At 31.0% G+C, this 21,461-nt stretch overlaps 1 protein-coding gene across 3 annotated transcripts in view; it reads left to right on the forward strand.

Moving 5' to 3' along the window:
• Positions 1–2,525: 2,525 nt before the first annotated feature.
• LOC126743308 (adenomatous polyposis coli protein-like) overlaps positions 2,526–21,461 on the forward strand; it is a 178,148-nt gene continuing 159,212 nt past the window's right edge. For 2 of the 3 annotated variants that reach the window (XM_050450337.1, XM_050450338.1), the window contains exons 1-2: positions 2,526–2,638; positions 11,945–12,104. In XM_050450337.1, the coding sequence (XP_050306294.1) occupies positions 11,979–12,104 (126 nt within the window). In that variant the 5' untranslated portion in view covers positions 2,526–2,638; positions 11,945–11,978. Of the gene's footprint in view, positions 2,639–11,944; positions 12,105–15,763; positions 15,896–21,461 lie in introns of those variants that run through there. The other variant, XM_050450339.1, reaches the window with a different exon arrangement.

Below are 21,461 nucleotides of genomic sequence, written 5' to 3' on the forward strand. Positions count from 1 at the left end.
ATTTACGTACAGTTTATAAAACAAAACTAATAAAGGGTGGTTTAAATTTATTGTGTTAATATTATAATTATTACGAGTTTTATAGTAATATTTTTAATTGAAATACAGCGGATTACTTAAGTATGTATGTACGTATAGTGTATACCCTCCACCAATAATTTATTTTGAAGTTTCTTATCATCAAAAGTACCGCTGGTGGTGCCTTTGAATCGGTATTGGTGAAAAATCTAAGTTGGAATTTAGAGAAAGAAGGGTCAATGATCAATCCCTTAACTTTCAAAAAAACCTCTTCGCCAAAACCCCAATCAAGAAATACCGAATTTATAAATTTAACCAATGCCTTATTAGCCGTAGTGGAAAACCCACCTTTACTAACTACCATAGATAAAGAATATACAGTGCGAACGTAAAGGTTGGAATAAATTCATTTAAAATTCAGGGGTATGTTCAAAAAAAAAACGCTCGGACATGTCGATTTTTATTTTTAACTGCGGGTTTTCTTACTATAATTTTATGTATACAGGGTGGCCCAAAAATAAGTTACGGTCATCAACGTAATTTTTTTAAATGTAAACACCTATTTTTTATTTTAGATTTAGATTCTACATCAAATTCTAAGTACATTTCATGTACCATGTCCTATACCTAAACTCGACCGTTGACGATTAAACACAATAAAAGGCTATTTTTGGAAGAGTTATTTATATCAAGCAACCTATCAGTTATTGTTTGGTTATTTACATTTGTGGTTGGTGTTTTTGATTGTTAACTTGTCACAATTTGTTGAAATCAAATAATTTTGAGTGAATTTAGTTTGATTTAGATGCCTAAGCAAAGTTTTGCTTGTGTTAAGTTTATCAAAAGATAAAATTAAAATTTCAAAAAATGGTACGTCTTAGTGAGCGAGAGCGAATAGAGATTTTGATGATGATTGGTTATGGAAACAGGATGCGCACTCAGATGGAAGTCTGTGAAATTTATCATGCCAAGTATCCTGATAGGCCACGTATATCTCAAAGTACTGTCAGTAAAATAGAACAGAAATATCGGGATTTGGGTCATGTCAGGGATAATTATACGAAAGGTCGGTCAAGTATATCAGAAAAGAAGCAACTAAATGTTTTGCTGGCAGTTGAAGAAGATTGCCATAAAACGACTCGCAATATTGCGTTAGAAAATCAGATATCCCAGACATCCGTCGTTAAGTATTTAGGTATAAATAACTGGCACCCTTACAAAGTTCAATTGGTTCATGAACTAAATGAAGATGACCCAGATAGGCGTTTAGAATGTTGTGAGAGACTTATGGACTTGTGCCATGCTAATCCACAATTTTCAAAAAAAATTGTATTTTCTGATGAGGCAACGTTTTGTCTTCATGGTAGTGTAAACCGGCAAAACTGCCGATATTGGGCTACTGACAATCCGCACTGGATGATGGAGTGCCACAGCCAAGTCCCTCAAAAAGTAAATGTTTGGGCGGGGGTGATTGAAAACAGGGTTATAGGGCCCTTTTTGTTTGAAGGATACTTGAATGGTGAGAGGTATGTAGAGTTTTTAGAAAATGACTTGGTTCCATGCCTTGCCACTTTATACCCTGATCCAAAAGACCCGGATATATTAGATAATTCCTTATGGTATTAGCAAGATGGAGCTCCAGCCCATTACACTAGTCCCGTGCGCCAGTACCTGGATACCGTTTTCCCTGGACGTTGGATTGGTCGGAGGGGTGCAATTGAATGGCCGGCCAGATCGCCGGATCTGACTCCTTTAGATTTTTTTTTGTGGGGGTATCTTAAGTCCAAAGTTTATGTTAATCGGCCAAACAACATTGAAGACTTAAAAATTAGAATAACGGAAGAAATAAGATTGATAGAACCTTCTGTTATCGATAACGTTTTACAAGAATTTTAGCATCGACTGGGATATTGCCAAGAGGTTCGTGGCAGCCATTTTCAACACTCAATAAATTAATTAAAATATTTTTATGTTTTCTTGCTTGATATAAATTACTCTTCCAAAAATAGCCTTTTATTGTGTTCAATCGTCAACGGTCGAGTTTAGGTATAGGACATGGTACATGAAATGTACTTAGAATTTGATGTAGAACCTAAATCTAAAATAAAAAATAGGTGTTTACATTTAAAAAAATTACGTTGATGACCGTAACTTATTTTTGGGCCACCCTGTATACATAAAATTATAGTAAGATAACCCGCAGTTAAAAATAAAAATCGACATGTCCGAGCGTTTTTTTTTTGAACATACCCCTGAATTTTAAATGAATTTATTCCAACCTTTACGTTCGCACTGTATATTGGCTAACTACAGAAAAAGACTAACGACTCAGATCCACGAACTTATAAATTTACCTATATTTTAGGTATATTTATTAAGTTCGTGCTGCTATCCTTTTGAGTTACCATTTTTCGCTTATCATCTCGCCGTCCATCACGTTTACTGTCATCTCTCTTGTCAGTTGTCATTGTTTTTGTGTTTCTTGACAGTTGGCATTGTGTCACATTGTCGTTATCTACGTCTGTCAATAATACATATTAAAAGAATTCAGTGCTTTTTTAAGTAAAAAATTTACTATTGAGGTGTTTTGGGTATTTTAGTTTCTCCTAGACGAAACATGGTGAGTATTAATTACTTTATAAGAAAAATTTGCATTCCGTTGTGGGTATAAAGGAATTAAGTATTAAAACTACAATATTCCTCAGATTCTTCTGTTTCTGAAGCAAAAAAAAAAATTACCATGATTCTGATTATTTTCGGCTTTAAATTAATGATCGCTGAGCAATTGATACAAGGACAAGATTAGGATAATTAAATTATTTTAATATTTGTATTTTGTACCTTATAGAAGGGTTTGGTTTAAAGTAATGGTTTGTTTTCCAAAATAGTGAGCAAAGCTGACGCCCACGCACGCGTGAACAAAATCGATAAGAGCTATATTGATATTTAAAAAAAAATGCATGCAAACTACTATGACAAAAAATTGCTATTTAGAATGAGGTGAAAGACAGTGAAATTTAGCAGAGATAATGGCTTAAACTATACAAAATTATAGAAAGAGAAACCCAAGAAATAAAGTGACCACTCAAATTTTGACTTTGAGTAGTAACTTATATTTGACAATGAAGGTACCACAGTATATTTATTACCTGGTTAATTCTTCCTTTCATCAATGGCCAAGGCAATCAGTTACTTACATCTATGTATTTAATTTGAGGAGAAAATAATGTGTGGTGCTGAAAATATTCCTGCTCTCATTGTGGTATTACTGATATTAGGGCATACATAAATTCAATTTATAGCAGGCTTAAAGACTGAATTCATAACCTTAAAAAACTTTGCATGAGCAGATATGAACAGTTAAAAAATATGAACGAAAAAAACCAGACTTTGTAAATGTTGAAAATTAAAATGCCAAAATATTCAATTACTATTAACTATTACATGGTGTTATTTTTAGATTTTATATCTGATGTTTCATTCCTAAAAATCCATCTTCAACCTAAATTCAAATCATTTACTCAATATGTCAAAATCACAGAAGTAATGTACATATGTCGCAATATGTCTAATTTTATTGCCCACATTTTATTACCCAATATCTAAAATAAAATTTTTCAAAAAGAAAAAAATGTATATGGCTGTGTAATGAACTAAGTAAGTTACTAAGCTAAAATACTTAATTATAGACACACATGCATACACATATACATTTATTCACTAAATCAAATTTTTTTTTTTTTCAGAAATATGCTTGGACACTTGGTATTTTAGATTTTGATTAGGATTTTAAATTGGCTTTATTTAAATGTAAAAAAAAAAAAAAAAAAAATATAAAGTGTGTCTGAAATGTGAGATATGACATAATCAATCATTTCTTTTAATGGCAACCCAATTTTTTTAATAACTATTATTTGCAAGTTAAACAAGGGCGCCAAATTTTAAATTCTTACTCATTGTTTTTTAAGAGATATTTAACAAACATTATCTAATTCGAAAAATGAAATCTATTTAACAGTTTTTTTTAAATGAGTGTTCGTTAATATTTATATAAATGTTCAATAATGTGTTGTGGAAATATTCAAGTTAACTGCTGCCAATAAATAAATAAATTGGAAATTCACAGTCTGTTGACAAATTAGAAACAATTGTCCTCTGGGAGCTCTTGTAGATTCAGGTTCTGCAAGGTTAGCAAAATCTCTAATAAATTTTCTGTCATATGTATATGTGACAACTATTTTTGTCGCTATTTGTCGCTGAGTCTTTATCTGGACTGGTTCTGATAACATTTTATGATACATGGCTGAGGAATTGAACTTCTTTTTTTGCAAGAAAAACATTTAAATTAAAAATAAGACGTAGTATGACCAGATAATTACATCTTTTGAACAAAGCATATTAATAATTAAAACTATTAATATGCTAAAAACATGATCATAGTAGATGAAATAAAAGAACATACAAGTTAAAGAGCAACTTAAACTTAAAAAGTATGAAAAATGATCCTTCACACTCTAATATTCTCTAGGTTGGCTTCTTGGAGCTTAATAAACATTCTTTAAATGTTTTTCCCAATATAGTGATGTATTTTATTTAATATGTACTCATACAAACACATTATAAATGTAATTACATGTAAAGAGTGCTCACTAGCATAAAACAGAAAAAACATACTAACTAAGGTATACAGGGTCTTAGTAAATAAGTGCGACAAACTTCAGTGGCTGATTCGGCATGGAAAAATGAAATTGAAAATTCCTGTGTAAGATTTACTACAAATTTGCCTTGGAGGATTCATGTGAGTCAGCATGTAAAGCAGGTCTATAGTCTTAATATGGGCCAAAGAAGATTTTTAGGCTGCACTGTACATAAATTACTTATTTTCAATGGCCTACCTGCAGAAATTAAAGACTTAGGCATGGCTTCTTTTAAGTCTAAATAAAAAAAAATTTTGAAGATTGCTGATACTTTAATAGGGTATATAATATCATGTAATATGTATGTAATATGGTAAATAATAGGGATACTTTAATAATGTAACTTTGATTCTGGTATGGTTCTCTGAATCATTTTCATTTAAGTTTTTATTTTTAAGTACCATTTTTTTTTCTTTAAATAAATTGAGATCACAGCCCGTATGCGCGCCAATGGTAAACATAAAATTCTTAATAGCATGTCAAAAAATGCGCTATAACTACTTCTTAAAAGCCTCCATTTCATTTGCATGTCTCGAAAGGTTTCAGAGCATTAAATAAATCATCAATTTTTAAGAAAAACTTTAACACCCTATATCTCGGAAAACGAAGCATTTGTGGATATACATTTATATAACTCATTATTTTTTCATGAAGAATCACCCCCTGATGTTTGTCGCACTTATTTACTAACACCCTGTATAAGCTTAACTAAAAATAACAAAGAATAGATAAAAATCCTTCAGGATACTAGATTATTGGCTAAAATCACAGATCACATTTGTCTGACAGAGCTATTAAAAAAATCAATATCACATTTTAGTAAGATTTTATTACTTTCATATATCATTCTATTAATAGGAGAACTTCTTGTACATTGGAAGATTTTTGTTTTTTATTCTCAAGTTTATTTTATGAACTACAAAAGATATGTTGTTAATTAAGGAAAATTTTTTATACTTCAAATTATTAACAATCTTAAAAATAAATAGTACATCATATGAAGTATGTCTAATACTTAATCTAACTATATTGAATTCAGTCAGCATACTTTCATGTAAGCATAGGTATTGTGAGCACTTAAGTATAGATATCTTAAAAAAATTGTTGCACTTTTTCAATCCTATCAATATGTACTGTTGTATGTGGTGACCAAATAACTGCAGCATATTTTAAATGGGGTCTGACTAATGCATTGCATATATAACATTATAATTGATTTTATATGTTTGAAGTTTTTTGTGCTTCTAATTACAAAACCAAGAAGTTGTAGTCGGGGGGTGCCCAGCACTCACGCGCGTCAGGTTCAAATACTTGGGTAACACTTTCAGTGTACCGAGCGACTTTAAGTCCTTCAGACCAGAGAGCCTTATCGGTTTCTCTAAGGTTGTTGGGCTCTGGTAACCCCCAGTGGGGCATGACGGGTCCATCAGGAGACCTATATGCACAACTGCCGTGGCAGCCCACTGCATCAATTCAAAAAAAAATCAACCAAGAAGTTTATATGCTTTATTAACAATGGTTTTACAGTGCTGATTAAATTTAAAGTTTGACTGCATGTCACATCACACACCAAACATGCATTTTGCTCAATGACAAATCATCAATTATGAAATTAAACTTTGTATATATGACTTACTGTGTTAAGTATAAAACATGACATTTGAAATGAATGAACCAAGGTTACTCCAGAAATTGCTGTGTATTGCGTGGATACTTCTTTGCCTATTTTAACTTGTTGAAATCTCTTGCTTAGAGAGGATCTTATAAATTTATGTACAGACAGCGAAAAATCAAAATTACCCAATTTAGCAACCAGCCATCACATCCAACTGCTCCTTATCATGAACAGCCTTTGCTATTGTCTCTGTCAGAAGATTAAGATTGATGACAGTTGAAACTTCTGGCAGGAAACTGTGTTGCTGTGGGGCAAACCTATTTATAAAGGTGCTCAAATATGTTGATATATTAAATGTTTTCCAAAAATGTTTGCACTAATTGGTCCTTAATTGTTTAATAAAGATGCATCTTCCTATATGAATGTTGGAGTTAGTGTTACAGACTTCAATATTTCAGGAAATGCATTAATCTTCAAACACAGGTTAAAAATTGTTTTTAGTGGAGCACACAAAATATTTGAACATCCGTGATAAATATAGAAAGGTATGTAATCATTACCAGTGGCTTTTTTTGGTTTTTATTTTTTTAATGTTTGCTTTAATGTGGTCATCAGATATAGAAGAAAATACAAAGTTCTTACAGCATTTTTCACACTTAGGCTCCTCAGGCTGCTGGAAAACTGATGCAGAGTAGGTAGCAAATGCGTTAGCAATGTCTAGAGAACCACTAACAGAATGACTGTCAAAAATAACTTCTGCTATTAGGAGTAATAACCTCTGGTAATAGGTTTTAAACATTTGGATTTTATAAAGTTTCAGAAACTATTTGGATTAATTTTTTTTTAACTTTTCTATTTGTCTGTGTTTTTTTTTATTTTGTTACCTTTTATGTTTCATTTAATTCTGTGAAAAAGTAAATTGGATAGTTATTACCCTTGCAAATGTCTCTTTTTTCATTAGTTTTTTGGGTATTGCTTGGTTCAGGCATTCATATATCTTTTTATAATATAAATCAATACAGATATTAATAATTACAGATATTATAAATATTATTAAGTTCTTGAAGGTCTGACCAGTCAACAACCAGTCCATCAGCATACTGCACAACTGCCAATGTTCTCTTCTTGTTTTGGGTGTAAATCATATCCTTTCAAGTTTGTCCATACCAAAATAATAGATTTGTGCTGATAGATAGATATATATTTCCTGCTAAGTCAAAAAAATAATATAATATCAATATAAAACCTACAAGCTACATGACATAAGACAACAGATAAAAATTGGTTTGAGATCAATAACAAAAACAATTTCTTTGATAATGTTGAATTAAAATATGTAGGCAAGAAACTTGTTAAAGGTATAAAATGAATTTTGTTGTAAAGTTTATTGGATTTTGCATCTAAAATGTTTTAGATTTAGTGACCTAATTTTGACAGGTAGTTGTGTTGTAAAATCTTGGACAATCATAATTGATAGAAAACCTGCTTCTGTATATTCTTGTGTAATTAAGCTACATGTTCAATGGTTCTTGTGCTAAGAAGATAATGTCTTTGGAAGAAATCATTGACCATATACTTACAGCTCTCTAGAAGCTCAGTCAAAAAGAATTTCTCCATCTTTTGCCCGAAAGAAAGGAGGTAGGGACCAAAAAGTAGTATTTAGGTTGCTAATGATGTGTGCCAAATTTCAACTTTTTATATAAACACTCAAAAGATGAGAGGGGAGGGGACAATTAAGAGTCACACTGTATACATCCATATTATGAACTCGAAAAACTCATCCATTATCCCAAAGATGCTGGTCATACACTTTTATAAAAGGTAAAAAACACGAAATCTACAGCATCACAAATACATTTAATAAAATAACAAAGGTTACATGTTTCGCTCGACTAGAGCATCATCAGACCTAAACAATAATTAAAATTATGTAACCCGAAAACAGGAGAATTCAACAAAAACTTACCATATTATGTATGGTATCAAAAACCATCCATATTATGTACATCTAACCTAATATTACTTTTACTATAATTTCTGCATATTTAATACTACTATTTAATTATTATTAAATTTTGAAGATTGAATTTGGAGATCGTAAACTTGTACTGTGAGCTACAATGTTTGACTTTAGGACATTGTGACTTAATCCTGAATCCCACCATTTCACATTCACGCCGCATTTTTTTCCTGGTACCACCAAGTTCTCATCAGGACATGGCAGCCAATCTTAGTTGCTTGATGGTTGAGCCAAAATTTGGATGAAGATCATTTTATTTCTGAGTAATTTTTTTGTCTTGAAAATAGGTCACATTTCATGACATTTTAAACAGTTTTGTGGTTTATCATGGCAACAATTAAAAGTAGACAAACAAGAAAAAATCAGGTGAAAGTTTTGTAATCTAATGCTAACATTAAAAAGAATGTGTTTCTATGTATTCCAGTTAGGCTTTATTTTTGACAATAATTTAAAACTCAGGACCTTAATCATATCTGGAATACACAGGAACACATTATTTTAACTCGAAAGATTCATCCATTATCCCGAAGATGCTGGTCATACACTTTTATAAAAGGTAAAAACACAAAATCTACAGCATCACAAATACATTTAATTAAATGACAAAGGTTACATGTTTACAAAGCTGGTAAGCTTTGTTTATCTATATGATAGGTGTTTTGAGTATGTTATGGTCTGATGATGCTCTAGCTGAGCGAAACATGTATCCTTTGTCATTTTATTAAATGTATTTGTGATGTGAAATGTACTGTAGATTTTGTGTTTTTACCTTTTATAAAAAAACAGATTCTTTTTATTTTCAGCATTATGTTATAAAACTTTCACCACATTAATTGTTGATTGTCTACTTTAAATTCTTTCCAAGATAAACAACAAAACTGTTTAAAAAGTCATGAAATGTAATCTCTTAAAGACAAAAAATTACTTAAAAATGAAATGGTATTCATCTAAATTTTCGTTAAAAATTTGCTTCCATACCTCTTCGAGATTTTACAACTATTCTGATATTAAAAAATGTAAAATTTTTTAATAGCAGAATTTTTATGCTTCAATATAAAAGTAAATTTTACAGTCTCTATCAACATTTAGCAAACAAAGATCAGTAATTGGAGTCATCTAATAATATTTAGATACTCTAAAATAAAAATAGTTAATATTGTAAAATCCTACATGCCACAAGTGGTAATTGTGGTAGTGGTAAATAAGTATACCAGGGCCAACAAGATAGGAACTAAGAAGACGGATCTTCGCGCTTCCTACATGAGGTGACGCGTATGTAACATTGAACTATAAGTGGTTCAACCCTGTTGGTCAGAAGTATACCTCACTCTGATGGGCTACTCTGCATGTGGCACTATTCTACTCTAGTAGTTAATATTACTGTCACAAGCAATAACATTAGGAAGTGTCAAAAAGTAGGTCAAGCTATTCAAAATGAGTCAAAAAAATTCATCCATTATTCTTAAAGAAACTTTAATACTATGTAACAAGCAGAAAAACAAACGTCATAGTCTCACAAATTTAGCACCGCCTATTAGTTAGGTTAAGCGTTTCGCCTTACAGCATCATCAGACCTAATATGAAGTACAATAACACACATTAAAGTACACTTATGGTAACATACAGTGAAATGGTAACTACATCGTTAATCGTTAGTAACACGATGTAGATTGTATTAAAGATTCCTGCATTATATATATTCCTTCTAATCCTAACAAAGCGAAATTAGATTTGGTCTATCCAATTTCACTTGTTATATAATTTATTGATGTATGTACAGTCTCTGGCAAGTATGGTTAATCATCTTCCATTATTAACTAAATGTGTTCTACCTGTCGTCTAAATGCATTTATTTGTCTAGTAAAAAGGGCTGCCTTCTCTGACCATGAAGATTCTCTTTAATGTTATATATTGTTATATATCTTATTGATAAGTGTGTATCACCTTATGGAAGAATTTTTAGCCTCCAATATTACGAACGTTTTTATATATATTGTGCTGCTCTTTCAACTTAAGGACACTGTTTTTAGTTTGCTTGATTTAATAGGTGCCTTTCATTTAAAGTTGGTTACTCTATTTAACAAAACCATTTCAACCTAAAGAATAAAACTAAGGAAACAATCCAATAAATTTGTCTTCACTAAGAATTACTTCTAGAAACTTGCCATCATTAGATTTGATTAGAAGGTTTACAGACTGGCGATGGTTTTATCAATATTTTAATAAATACCGCCATTTCTATCGTCATTTCATTAAAGTGGCTAAGGTATCCTACTATTCAAATGAAGTAAATCGTGTAATCCAAAAAAAATTATGGAGGCATATTAAAGGACATCTGTCTTTGAAAATTTATGGTTCAATTCTAACTGGACGGAACTAATAACTAACGGATTGGAACTAATCTGCATCATAGTCTACATCAATTCGTATCATCATCGTCTGATGTTGCACTTACTAATCAGTTTTTTTTTCAGCCGACTTAATCTCACCTTAAGAAGCTTTATGACTTAAGAACAACATTTCCAATTGTATCAAAACTAATAGAGAAACTTGTAAAGATCTGAATGCTTTCCTTTTTGCAGATCAATCATATCTTAAGTTAAAATCAGTTTAGCTTCACCTTCAAGTAATAAATGAACACAACTGATGCTATTTGTCATCTTATGAAAGACCTATACTTGTGTTTTGCAATATCTTAAAGGTATTTGTGTTGCTCAGAGCTCGGTTTTGGGGTCAGTGCTGTTCTTACTGTATATATATAATTAAGCAAAACTTCGAATTAATGCTTGTTATTGATGATAAGCTGAACTTTTACTATCATATGATTTTTGCTATTTTGCAGTGACGATCTGGGTTAAAGATCTTGCCTGGAAAGACAGTCAAATGCATATTGGATTTATATCTTCGCTATGGGCCTTTTTGGGGCAATGCAAGCTATTTTTTTAATTATTTCAGAGATTATTTTTAATCTAGAAAAAAATTCCTCTACGTATCTACGTTCGCCTGCTTTTCATTTGTCTAGGAATTCTTACCCTTATATATTTTATATTTTAGTAAGAGCATATCTAGTCATCAAGAGTTCCTCATTATAAGTTTCTATTCTATTCTAATATATAACCTTAAACAATTTTTTAATAAGCTGCGGCTAAGCATCCAACATGCTTTTGATGAATATTTTCACTCAGTTTGTATTTTTTTTGACCTTTTAAAATTTTGTGTATTTTGTATTGTTTTATCATATGTATTTTTTCTCTTTATTGTATTTTAATATTATTTTTTCTTGCTTGCTTGTCTACCAATTCATAATTTTTTTTAAAATTAATCGTTATTATTTTTACTATTTGACATTTTTTGGAAGAATAATCTAAGAATCTATTTTATGACTTATTTTTCAAGAGGGAAAAGGAACTTTTTATTGTTATCTAATTAACACATTTCATGCAAACAAGTGGGGTTTTAGATCAAAGAAAATAGATTATCATTGACGACAACTTTTTTAAATTTTGCTAACTGATTCATTATTTTATTAATCATTATTTTTTAAATCTTTTATATTTTTAATGCGTTTAGTTTAATAAAATTATTGCTTTACAGTATAAAGCTAGGAGATTGACACAAGTCATAAGCAATGTCTCTTCCCGTCTCTCAATATGAAGCTTTGCTAGCGGAGGTGCGCGGCTTAAGGCGCAAGGCACAGAGAGTTCAGCAACTTGCTCGACCTTTAATTAGTGGAAACAGTTCCCAGCAGTACCAGGTAAAGTTCTAATTGATCTAAAACTAATTTGATAATTGCTATTTAATAATTAACGACTGCATGCTGTTTGACAAATATACGACCTAGGGCTTTATTATTTCCTACCCTATTTTTTTCTCTGATTTCTGTCCCATTTGAGCAATAAATATAATAATTTCGCTTAATTTGCAATATCTAGTTTAGAAAATGCGTTAAACTCATGCATCTTCTGATGCACAAAAGCAAATTACTGAATTTAGTTTCTACCAGGTAAACATAAATACTCAGAATGAATATAGTCAGTGCAATAGATAATAAAAAAATAATTATTAAAATTTTAATGCCAAAATTTTCATGAAAGAAATAAAATTTGTCGCTAATATTGTATTATAATTTATTTAAAGCATTTTGAATACCAGTGGATGGTTTTGAAAACATTCTAATATTTTATACATATTATTGTTAGGAAAATGAAAATAGGCTAAATATTCTTATGTGTTTGTACTGTATTGTTTTTATTTTGTAGTGGAAATTGGTTAGTGAAGTTTATTTTAGGGCTCTTACATTTCCGTTAATCATTTCAGCTATAGGATATAGTTTTTAGTAATCCATCTTGTTTGAGGGTCCTATTTAGGTTGTCTTTTTAATTTATTGGCGCTACTTCGGGAAAAGCGTCGGATATGTTCCTTGTTCCTTGAATCGATAACTTCCATAATTTTTAATTCTGAAATGCATCTTGACGCTTCACTCACTATGTATCCGGCCTGGCTATTGGCGTGAATAGGTTCAGCTACCACCGGCAAGGGGGGGAAAGCAAAGTCTATATATTTCAACGAAGTTATGTTACTATTTACGACTTTGGGGAAAGGGATTTGAGGGATAGGAGAGGACAAAGAATGGCCACGTATTAGCCAGGTTATATTTATTTTATTTTATTGTAAATCCTGGTATAGTTTCAATTTTCAAGATTTTATATACTTGCTTGCTATGACTCTTAATGGTCTCCACCATCAAAAATCATATAGAAAGATCCAAGCATTTTCAAATTATTCCATGGGTTTTTAAAAGAGATTACGTTACTTGTATTTTAATCAGTTTTGTTGTTTATCTTGGAGCAATTAAATATAGACAGTCAATGCGAGTCTAGTGAAAGTTCTGGAATCCGACATGGAAATTTAAAAAAGTGTGTCCCAGATATAAAAGTATATTTCTGACCTTTTCCAGGTTCTTGAATTCCGATACAATATTTTTTTGTTGTTGATGCTTTTTTCCTTTTTTTACTTAACGGGATTTCTAAGACCTGACTTTTTCGCTTGATATTCGATTTTTTTATGCATGAATAACTTATATATTTGTAATAATTATTAAACCAAGACATGGTGATATAAGTTAAATTGCTTATAATTTACATTTGATAATTACTGTCCTAAAACGTGCCTTTTATATTGATACTTTTTTTCTGGCTTTTTATATCCACCCTTCATTAAACGGCTGCCCGACTCCCTGGTGAGAGCACTAGACATTTTTAGAGCAGGCGCATCGTATTTCGTTCGTATATAGTAGACCGTACACCGGCATATAATCTTTAAAATTTATGGGGCGACTTCTGGATTTTAGTTATTATAACCATTTAAGAAATATACTTAATGTACTTTTATTTTAGTGTAATTTCTTTAATGGGAAACTTTGAACCACTATAAATAATTCATGTAAAAACCTAATTTCGTTATGAACCTTTTGGGTACTCAACCTCTTCTGCTGTATTTACTTGACTTATGAGTATGTTTATCACGAATAACAATTGTATTTCGTAAGAAAAGAGTAAGTATGATATTAATATTAATGTTATCCTGGAAAAAAGGACCTACAGGATTATTAAATCTTTTAGTGTATATACATATTGCATATACAGGGTGTCCCAGATAAAATGATATACATGGGGATTTCGTAAACGATATAGTTTCGGTTAAATGCGAAAAAAGTTGTGCTGTTCCAAGCCCTATCAGATGCGATATTAAGATGCACGGTATCTACAGGCTTGATTTCTGTGTATTACACTAATCATATTACAGTGGAAGAACTTGAAGCAGCCATTCAACAAACAATTCAAGAAATGCCATGACAAATTTTTAAAAATGCTTGTTTAGCTATGATTGAGAAGGTGTATATTGTATATTAACAAAAATGGAGGTATTTTTGAACACTTTATTATAACTAATTTTATTTTGGTTAATTGTTGATTGTTATTTGCTTAATTTCATTTATCGTAGGTTAGAAATAATTATTGTTTCAATTTTTTTTCATTTATATTTCATAATAATGAAATGAGTATCTTGTTTGAATAAAAAAAGCAAAATATTTGATTAGCAGCCTTTGTTTTACAGTCAACTAAGTGAAAAAATGTTTTTTTTGAATAAATTTATGTTTTTCGCCATATCAAGATAGAGTTGTTATACTTGGTTGAAAAGGTCTTTTTACGTGCTATTTAATGACGTATAAATCCAATATGGCGTCCATAAGAAATAACAAAGTTGACTATGGTTGCAAAAAATCTAAAATTCCTAAAAAAATATCGTTAAAGTCAATCGATTGGTCATAGTAGATAACCCAAATCTACCAAATTGTATTAAAATGGGATTCAAGATGGAGACGATATTGCAGGTTTCCTAAAAACCTAATTTTTAGATTTAGCCCGATATTTTGAAAACCCCTGTAGATATCGTGGATCTTAATATAGCATCTGATTGGGCTTGGAACAGCACAATTTTTTCCCCATTTAACTGGAACAATATCTCTTACCGTTTACGAAATCCCATGTATATCATATTATCTGGGACAACCTGTATACCAAATATATTCGATGATGTCACGTGTGACGCAATTTAGTTGCCAACTATAGATACAAATTTTCGGGCAGCCATCTAACTGCATAAATTCAAATTTCCCGCCGCTCTATTCTGTAGGTATTCTGCCTTTCTTTTAAACAATTTTATTATATTTAAATAAACATGGTTAATGATTGATATATGATGACCATGATTATTTAACTCCCTTTGCTAATCTAGTTAGGTTTAAAATTATTTGGTTTGGTAGGAGAACATTATAATGAGTAAAAAATCTAATGTGCAAACACCTTCACAATTTTTACTAATAAGTTATACAGGGTGTTACAAAAATTCGGTGCAAATTTTTTAAGAGCGTATTGCCGAATTTAAAATAAAACTTTTTTCCTATAAACATTTGCTATGTTATCAAAAAAAAAATTATGAACCGCTAATAAAAATTCTTAAAATAGGCAACAGTAAGGTACTTTGCTACTACTAAAAAAAATGCTATGAAATGTTAAGTGATTAAGTAATATCTTTTTAGTTTTTAAAAAGTATCTGTTTATTGGTTAAAAAATAGATTTTTAGAAAAAATAAATATCTACGAACACGTATTAAGGGAAGATATAAGTCTATTTGCTTCTTCTTTTAAATATTTGAGCGTATGAGATACTATTTTCTATATTTACTTTTATTTAAATAATCATAATACTCAACAAAATACGTAACTAATATTATTTTATATCTTCTTTCCGGCTATTTTTAGTATAGTAAATTCTCCCCTGCAAAGCAATGATCCTCACGTATAAATCTTATCGTACACGGCTTCCTACGTCAGGACCATCGTCGCTGTCGGTATTCGACGGTCCTATTTCCTGCAGTGCACCGCTGCCGCAGCTGTTGTGTAAACCGCGGAAAGATCCGTATTCAGTCGAGCGATATTTTTGTTGTGTGTGAAAGTGAGTTTGTTTTTTCGGGTGCCCTTTGGTTAGTGCGAAGTTTATTGTATTTTTACAGTATGTAATTAACAAAACAATTTCATTTATAACCAGATGTTAATATTTTTACGAGCCAGATGACTAATGGTGTTGTGAATCATTTAATTGGCAAGATTTAGTATTATTACTGAAGGTTAAGATTTGATACCTCTTCTAATCTGATAATTTTTTGTATAATTTAATACAGTTTTCTCATACTATAATATAAACTATATTAGATAATTCTAAAATTTTTACTTTACTTATAATAAATAATTTTAAAAAATCCTACAGCAATTTTTTAAAGGAATTAGGCAAACTTTTAGTATTATTTTTTTTATTAGTATTTAATTGGGATTTACTATTGTTATAACATGCCTAAAAGCATCGAGTTCACGACAGTGGCAAAAACTGACAAATTTCAATAAAGAATTTAAAATCAAACAGTTTTTCTCATAAACAAAATAAATTGCAACTTAATATAAATAAAAGTATGTTTTCTTGGTAACAGTTTACAAAACGATTTTCTGCTATTTTACAACTATATATTATACAGGGTGTCCCATTAGTGCGATAACGGACGATAGCTCCTTATACAGTGATACAAAAAAAATTTTATACAAAGTTACTTTACTGTCTAAGGTGCATAACATAAAAATTTTTTTGGATATACAGGGTGATTCATAAATGTGATATGATACACAACTTTTTTAATTTAAATGGAACACCCTATATTTTACTGCATTTTTGGATTGCTTTAAAAATTCTGCATACCTTTTATCAAGCATCATCTATACCAAAACTTACCCGTTTGTGAGATATTTAATATTTTATCAATAAATCAACGTTTGCACGTCTCCACAAAAACAAAAATAATTCACTCATTTGGGATCCTACAAGCCAAATCTTTTGTAGGTTGTTAGTGCATACTTACACTTACTTTATGGTCATGCCTTGGGTTTACATCGTTGTAATAATGGAAGTTGTGTCGGTTTACAAATTCATTTTTATGGAATGTCGCTTCATCGGTGAACAACACAAAGTCAAAAAAGTCCTGTTGCAGTTGGATTTGATGCAAAGCCCAGTGGCAAAATCTTAATCGCTTAATTCTTGTACAAGCTGTATGTGATATGGATGAAATTTATGTTTCCGGGTGATTCTATTAACAGTGGATTTTTTAGGATCCCAAATGAGTGAATTATTTTTGTTTTTGTGGAGACGTGCAAACGTCCATTTTTTGATAAAATATTAAATATCTCACAAACGGGTAAGTTTTGGTATAGACGATGCTTGATAAAAGGTATGCAGAATTTTTAAAGCAATCCAAAAATGCAATAAAATATAGGGTGTTCCATTTAAATTAAAAAAAGTTGTGTATCATATCACATTTATGAATCACCCTGTATATCCAAAAATATTTTTATGTTATGCACCTTAGACAGTAAAGTAACTTTGTATAAAAAAAATTTTTTGTATCACTGTATAAGGAGCTATCGTCCGTTATCGCACTAATGGGACACCCTGTATATTATATAAGATCATTTTTCTATATAGGCCTTTTCTAGTGTCTTTATAGAACACAAAAAGTTGGCAACCGCGCTTTTTATCGAAGTATTTAGAATCATTTAGCCATCTAAACTAAAACAGGTAATTATACCTTTACAATAAGAAGAGAGCTAGATAGAAACAGAACGAACGTCTTACAAAATTTTGCCGATTTTGTTTTTTTTTCTACGTATTTCTAGAGTATTTGTGAAAGTAATACCTAACATTTTAGGAAAAATGGAGAAAATATGTAGTCGTTAAGCCACCCAACAGTGCCATTTGCTTTAAATGCCGTAAGTTTAGGTTGTTTTTTCCATTAAAAAAAAAACAGGCTTTCATTTACAAAAAGAAAGGGCAAATTCGTCTTTCCGCCAGCACATCTATAAACTTTATAGTCAACACAAAGTGCCTAAAGCAGAAATATCCCCTTTATTGGTTAAAAAGTTTAAAACCGTTTTGTAAATAATTACCTGTTTTTTATACTGTGTGAGTCTGTAACTTGGAATAAATTCAGTAGTTCATATACTTTTTTTTTTCAAAAAAATTGTCAGATCCGTCGATTAGTATTATAAGTTGCGCTCTTTTTTGTTGAAAACAAAGTTATAAAGTGTGTTCCAAAATAAGATGACGTCATCGGCGATTTTTTTAAATAGCAACACTAATTTCTTATTGTGTATTTTTAAAGAACGTATCAAATTATACATAGCTGCAAAAATTCAAGTTTATGTGATTAACTGTTTTCAAGATAATTAAAATATTTTTTTTTAATTTAAAATAAATTATAAAATCTGTTTTACTCAAAAAGTTTTTAAAAAATGTTCAAAATGTAGTTCATTTACAAGGTAATTGAAATACCTTGTTTTCAAGAAATATAAAAATCTTTCCTTTTATAAGCGTTCAAAATTTAACTTTTTACTATACCACAAAGCCTTAAATCTACTGGAAACTTGTTTTGAAAGTTTATCATAACTTCTGGAGCAATCTACACTCTTGCCTTATTCTGCTTTTCAACTCCTGAATGTTTGCGGACTTGGACACATAAACTTTAGATTTCAAATATCCCCCTAGGGAAAAATCTAAAGGAGTAAATCGGGATATCTTGGTGGCCATTCAAAAGGTTCCCTTTTACCTCCGTTCCCTTTTACATCTGCCTGGAAATATATCATTCAGATAGTTTCGAACAGGACGTGCAAAATGGGAAGTCGCACGATCTGGTTGAAACCAGATATTCCTATTTAGCATATCAGCTTCTATTTGATTAGGAAACAGAGCAGCTAGATTTAGAAATAGTTCTTCTTGTAAAAACTATAAATAACTTGCTGCATTTAGATTTTCTTCAAACAAAATTAGGCCTTTAACTTGCTGGCAATTTTGTAGATGTACTTCTCCGTTTAGCATAAACGTTGACTCATCAGAGAAGAGAATATTTTTGATTTTAACAGAATTATTCCGCAGTAGTTCCATAAATTGTTCGCAAAATTCGATTCTTCTATCTCATGTCATCTCAGCATCCTGGGATTGGGATTTTCATTGAGCGCAAATTTACGAGAAATAGTTGTTCTAACGTGGCGATTTTCGCTAAACTGATTTTCAATATTGCTTACAGTACCTTGCGATATCAGTGGTAAATCAGGATACATGTTTCTGAATTAGTCCATATTCTCTGTTTGGGTTCTTGTTCTATCTCTGTATCCAATCATCATTCAGATTTCTTGGCTTTTCAAGTAAATAGGGCATTGCGTTTAAATTTAAAAAAAAGTACTTCAATCTGATTATTTGACTTATAATGTTCAATTAGTTAGCAGTTTGTTGTTTAGTAGCAGTTTGTGCCGTTTGGGATGGCATGCAGCATGTTTTTCGATTAGACAATCATGGTTAAAAATTATAACAGACACGCTAAATCTACATTGGTTCTGTAACTCATGTAACAATAAAGAGAGTCCCGAGTTAAAGATTGCGAATGATAAATGATGTCTTTGTGGAGAATAAATTATTAAAGAAGGAGATTGAATGTTTACACAGGGAAACTGAACTGTTAAAAAAATGACTTTCTGACTGAATATACTGTGGATCTTCAAAAAGCCACAATTGCTAACTATAAGCAAACATTTTTGAGTCAAAAAGATAATTCAGTATCTATTTTGTCAACAAATTTTCCTCAACCCACATATAGTAGTGTTCTGTCAAAAGAAGCTTCTTCAGTACTTATCTTAAAATGCAATGATGACAAAATGAGTCAATCCAGCTCAAATAAATGCATGTATAAATAATACTGTTTAGATTCGAGGTTTAGCAATTCACTGTCAGAATGATAAGTCACTACAAGCTCTCAAATCAAAACTAGATGTCTATACTTTCCACAGCCTTGGCGTGAGTCAGTTGTGTGCCCCATACCCAAAATATGTAATCCCGAATCCCTACAGGACTTGCGCCCTATAAGTTTATTGCCAATAATATCGAAGGTTTTGGAAAGAGTTGTCTATGCACAGTTGTCATTTTATCTTACTGATAATAACATACTTCCAACTAAACAGTCTGGCATTAGAGAAGGATTCAGTACAGCTACCACCCTCTTGAACATCATAGACAACATAATAAGGGCTCTAATTTTAGTTGCCTTAGATTATTGAAAGGCTTTTGATGTAATCGATCATGACTTGTTAGTTAAAGTTTTATGGTTGCAATGAAGTTGTTCTTTCTTTTTTTAAGTCCTATCTCTGGAATCGTACTCAACGAGTACGTGTCAATAACAATTACTCCGATTCGAAACACATAATTTCTGGAGTTCCTCAAGGATCGATTCTAGGACCTCTTTTATTCTTGCTATATACTTCTTCGTTTTTACGGATCTTCCTTTAGTCGTAAAGAGCTTTGAGGTGTACCAGTACGCTGACGATTCTCAGTTAAATTATTATTTCGATCCAGATGACATAGAACGGGCTTCTGAAAGTATAAATAGAGACCTAAGCTTGATCTTGCCCTACTCGAAAGAACACAATCTTAATATTAATGCCAATAAAACTAACGTTTTACTTTTTGCCAATAAAAATCATCGTGCTAACGTCGAAAAAAATATATACATTCAATATGATAATAACCCCTTGGCTTTTGCTAAGAGCGTTAAGATTCTAGGCTTAACTATTGATTCTTCTTTAAGATTCCAAGGACATAATAGTGCTGTCTTGCAGAGGTGCTATTTGCGTATGCGTTTGCTCTATGCTAACAAACATATTTTAAATTTTGAGACAAGAAAAAAACTCTCAGTATCCTTAGTGTTATCCCTTTTAAATTACTGTTTTATCGTTTACTATCCTTGTCTTGATAAAATAACCCAGCAGAAACTGCAACGTGTACAAAATACGTGTTGTCGATTTGTGTGTAATTTAAGAGAATTTGATCATGTGTCCATATACAGTAGTGGCCAAATTTATAGCAACAAATCTGAATTTTACTAATATTTAATAATAACTATTATATGTATATTTTAATCGTAAAAGTACGCCACTGGTTTAGATGGCCTCTTAATATTTAAACAAAATTTCTCATTCAAATAAAAAAAAGCCTACCTGTTTTTTTGCTGACAATAAATATTTGTAATTGCAAATATTTCACCTGGTCATAATTATAGCAACATTTGAAATTTAGTGCTCTTTCAATCTGTTGAAGTGCAATATTGAAACAATTTATATTGTGATTTCTTGGTAGTTATTAACTTATTTAAATAACAGTATGAGTCGTGGTAAAACCGTGTCTGTTGAAGTGAGGCAACTTATAATTAATCAGTATAAGTCAGGCATCAAACAGTCATCCATTGCAAAAAATTTTGCTCTTCACAGATCAGTTGTATCACGTATAGTGAAAAGATACAATAACACAGGGCTGGTAGTACCCAAAAAAAATTCGGGACGTCCCCGGAAAACTTCAAAAAAAAGTGACAAAATGATTGTTCGGATTTCCAGGCAAAACCCATTTTTGTCCTCTTCAAAAATTAAAGGGCTTTTGGATGGCAGTGGGTGTTCCGATCTTAGTGA

This window comes from Anthonomus grandis, chromosome 12 (genome assembly GCF_022605725.1).
Source record: "Anthonomus grandis grandis chromosome 12, icAntGran1.3, whole genome shotgun sequence".
Taxonomy (NCBI): Eukaryota; Metazoa; Arthropoda; class Insecta; order Coleoptera; family Curculionidae; genus Anthonomus; species Anthonomus grandis.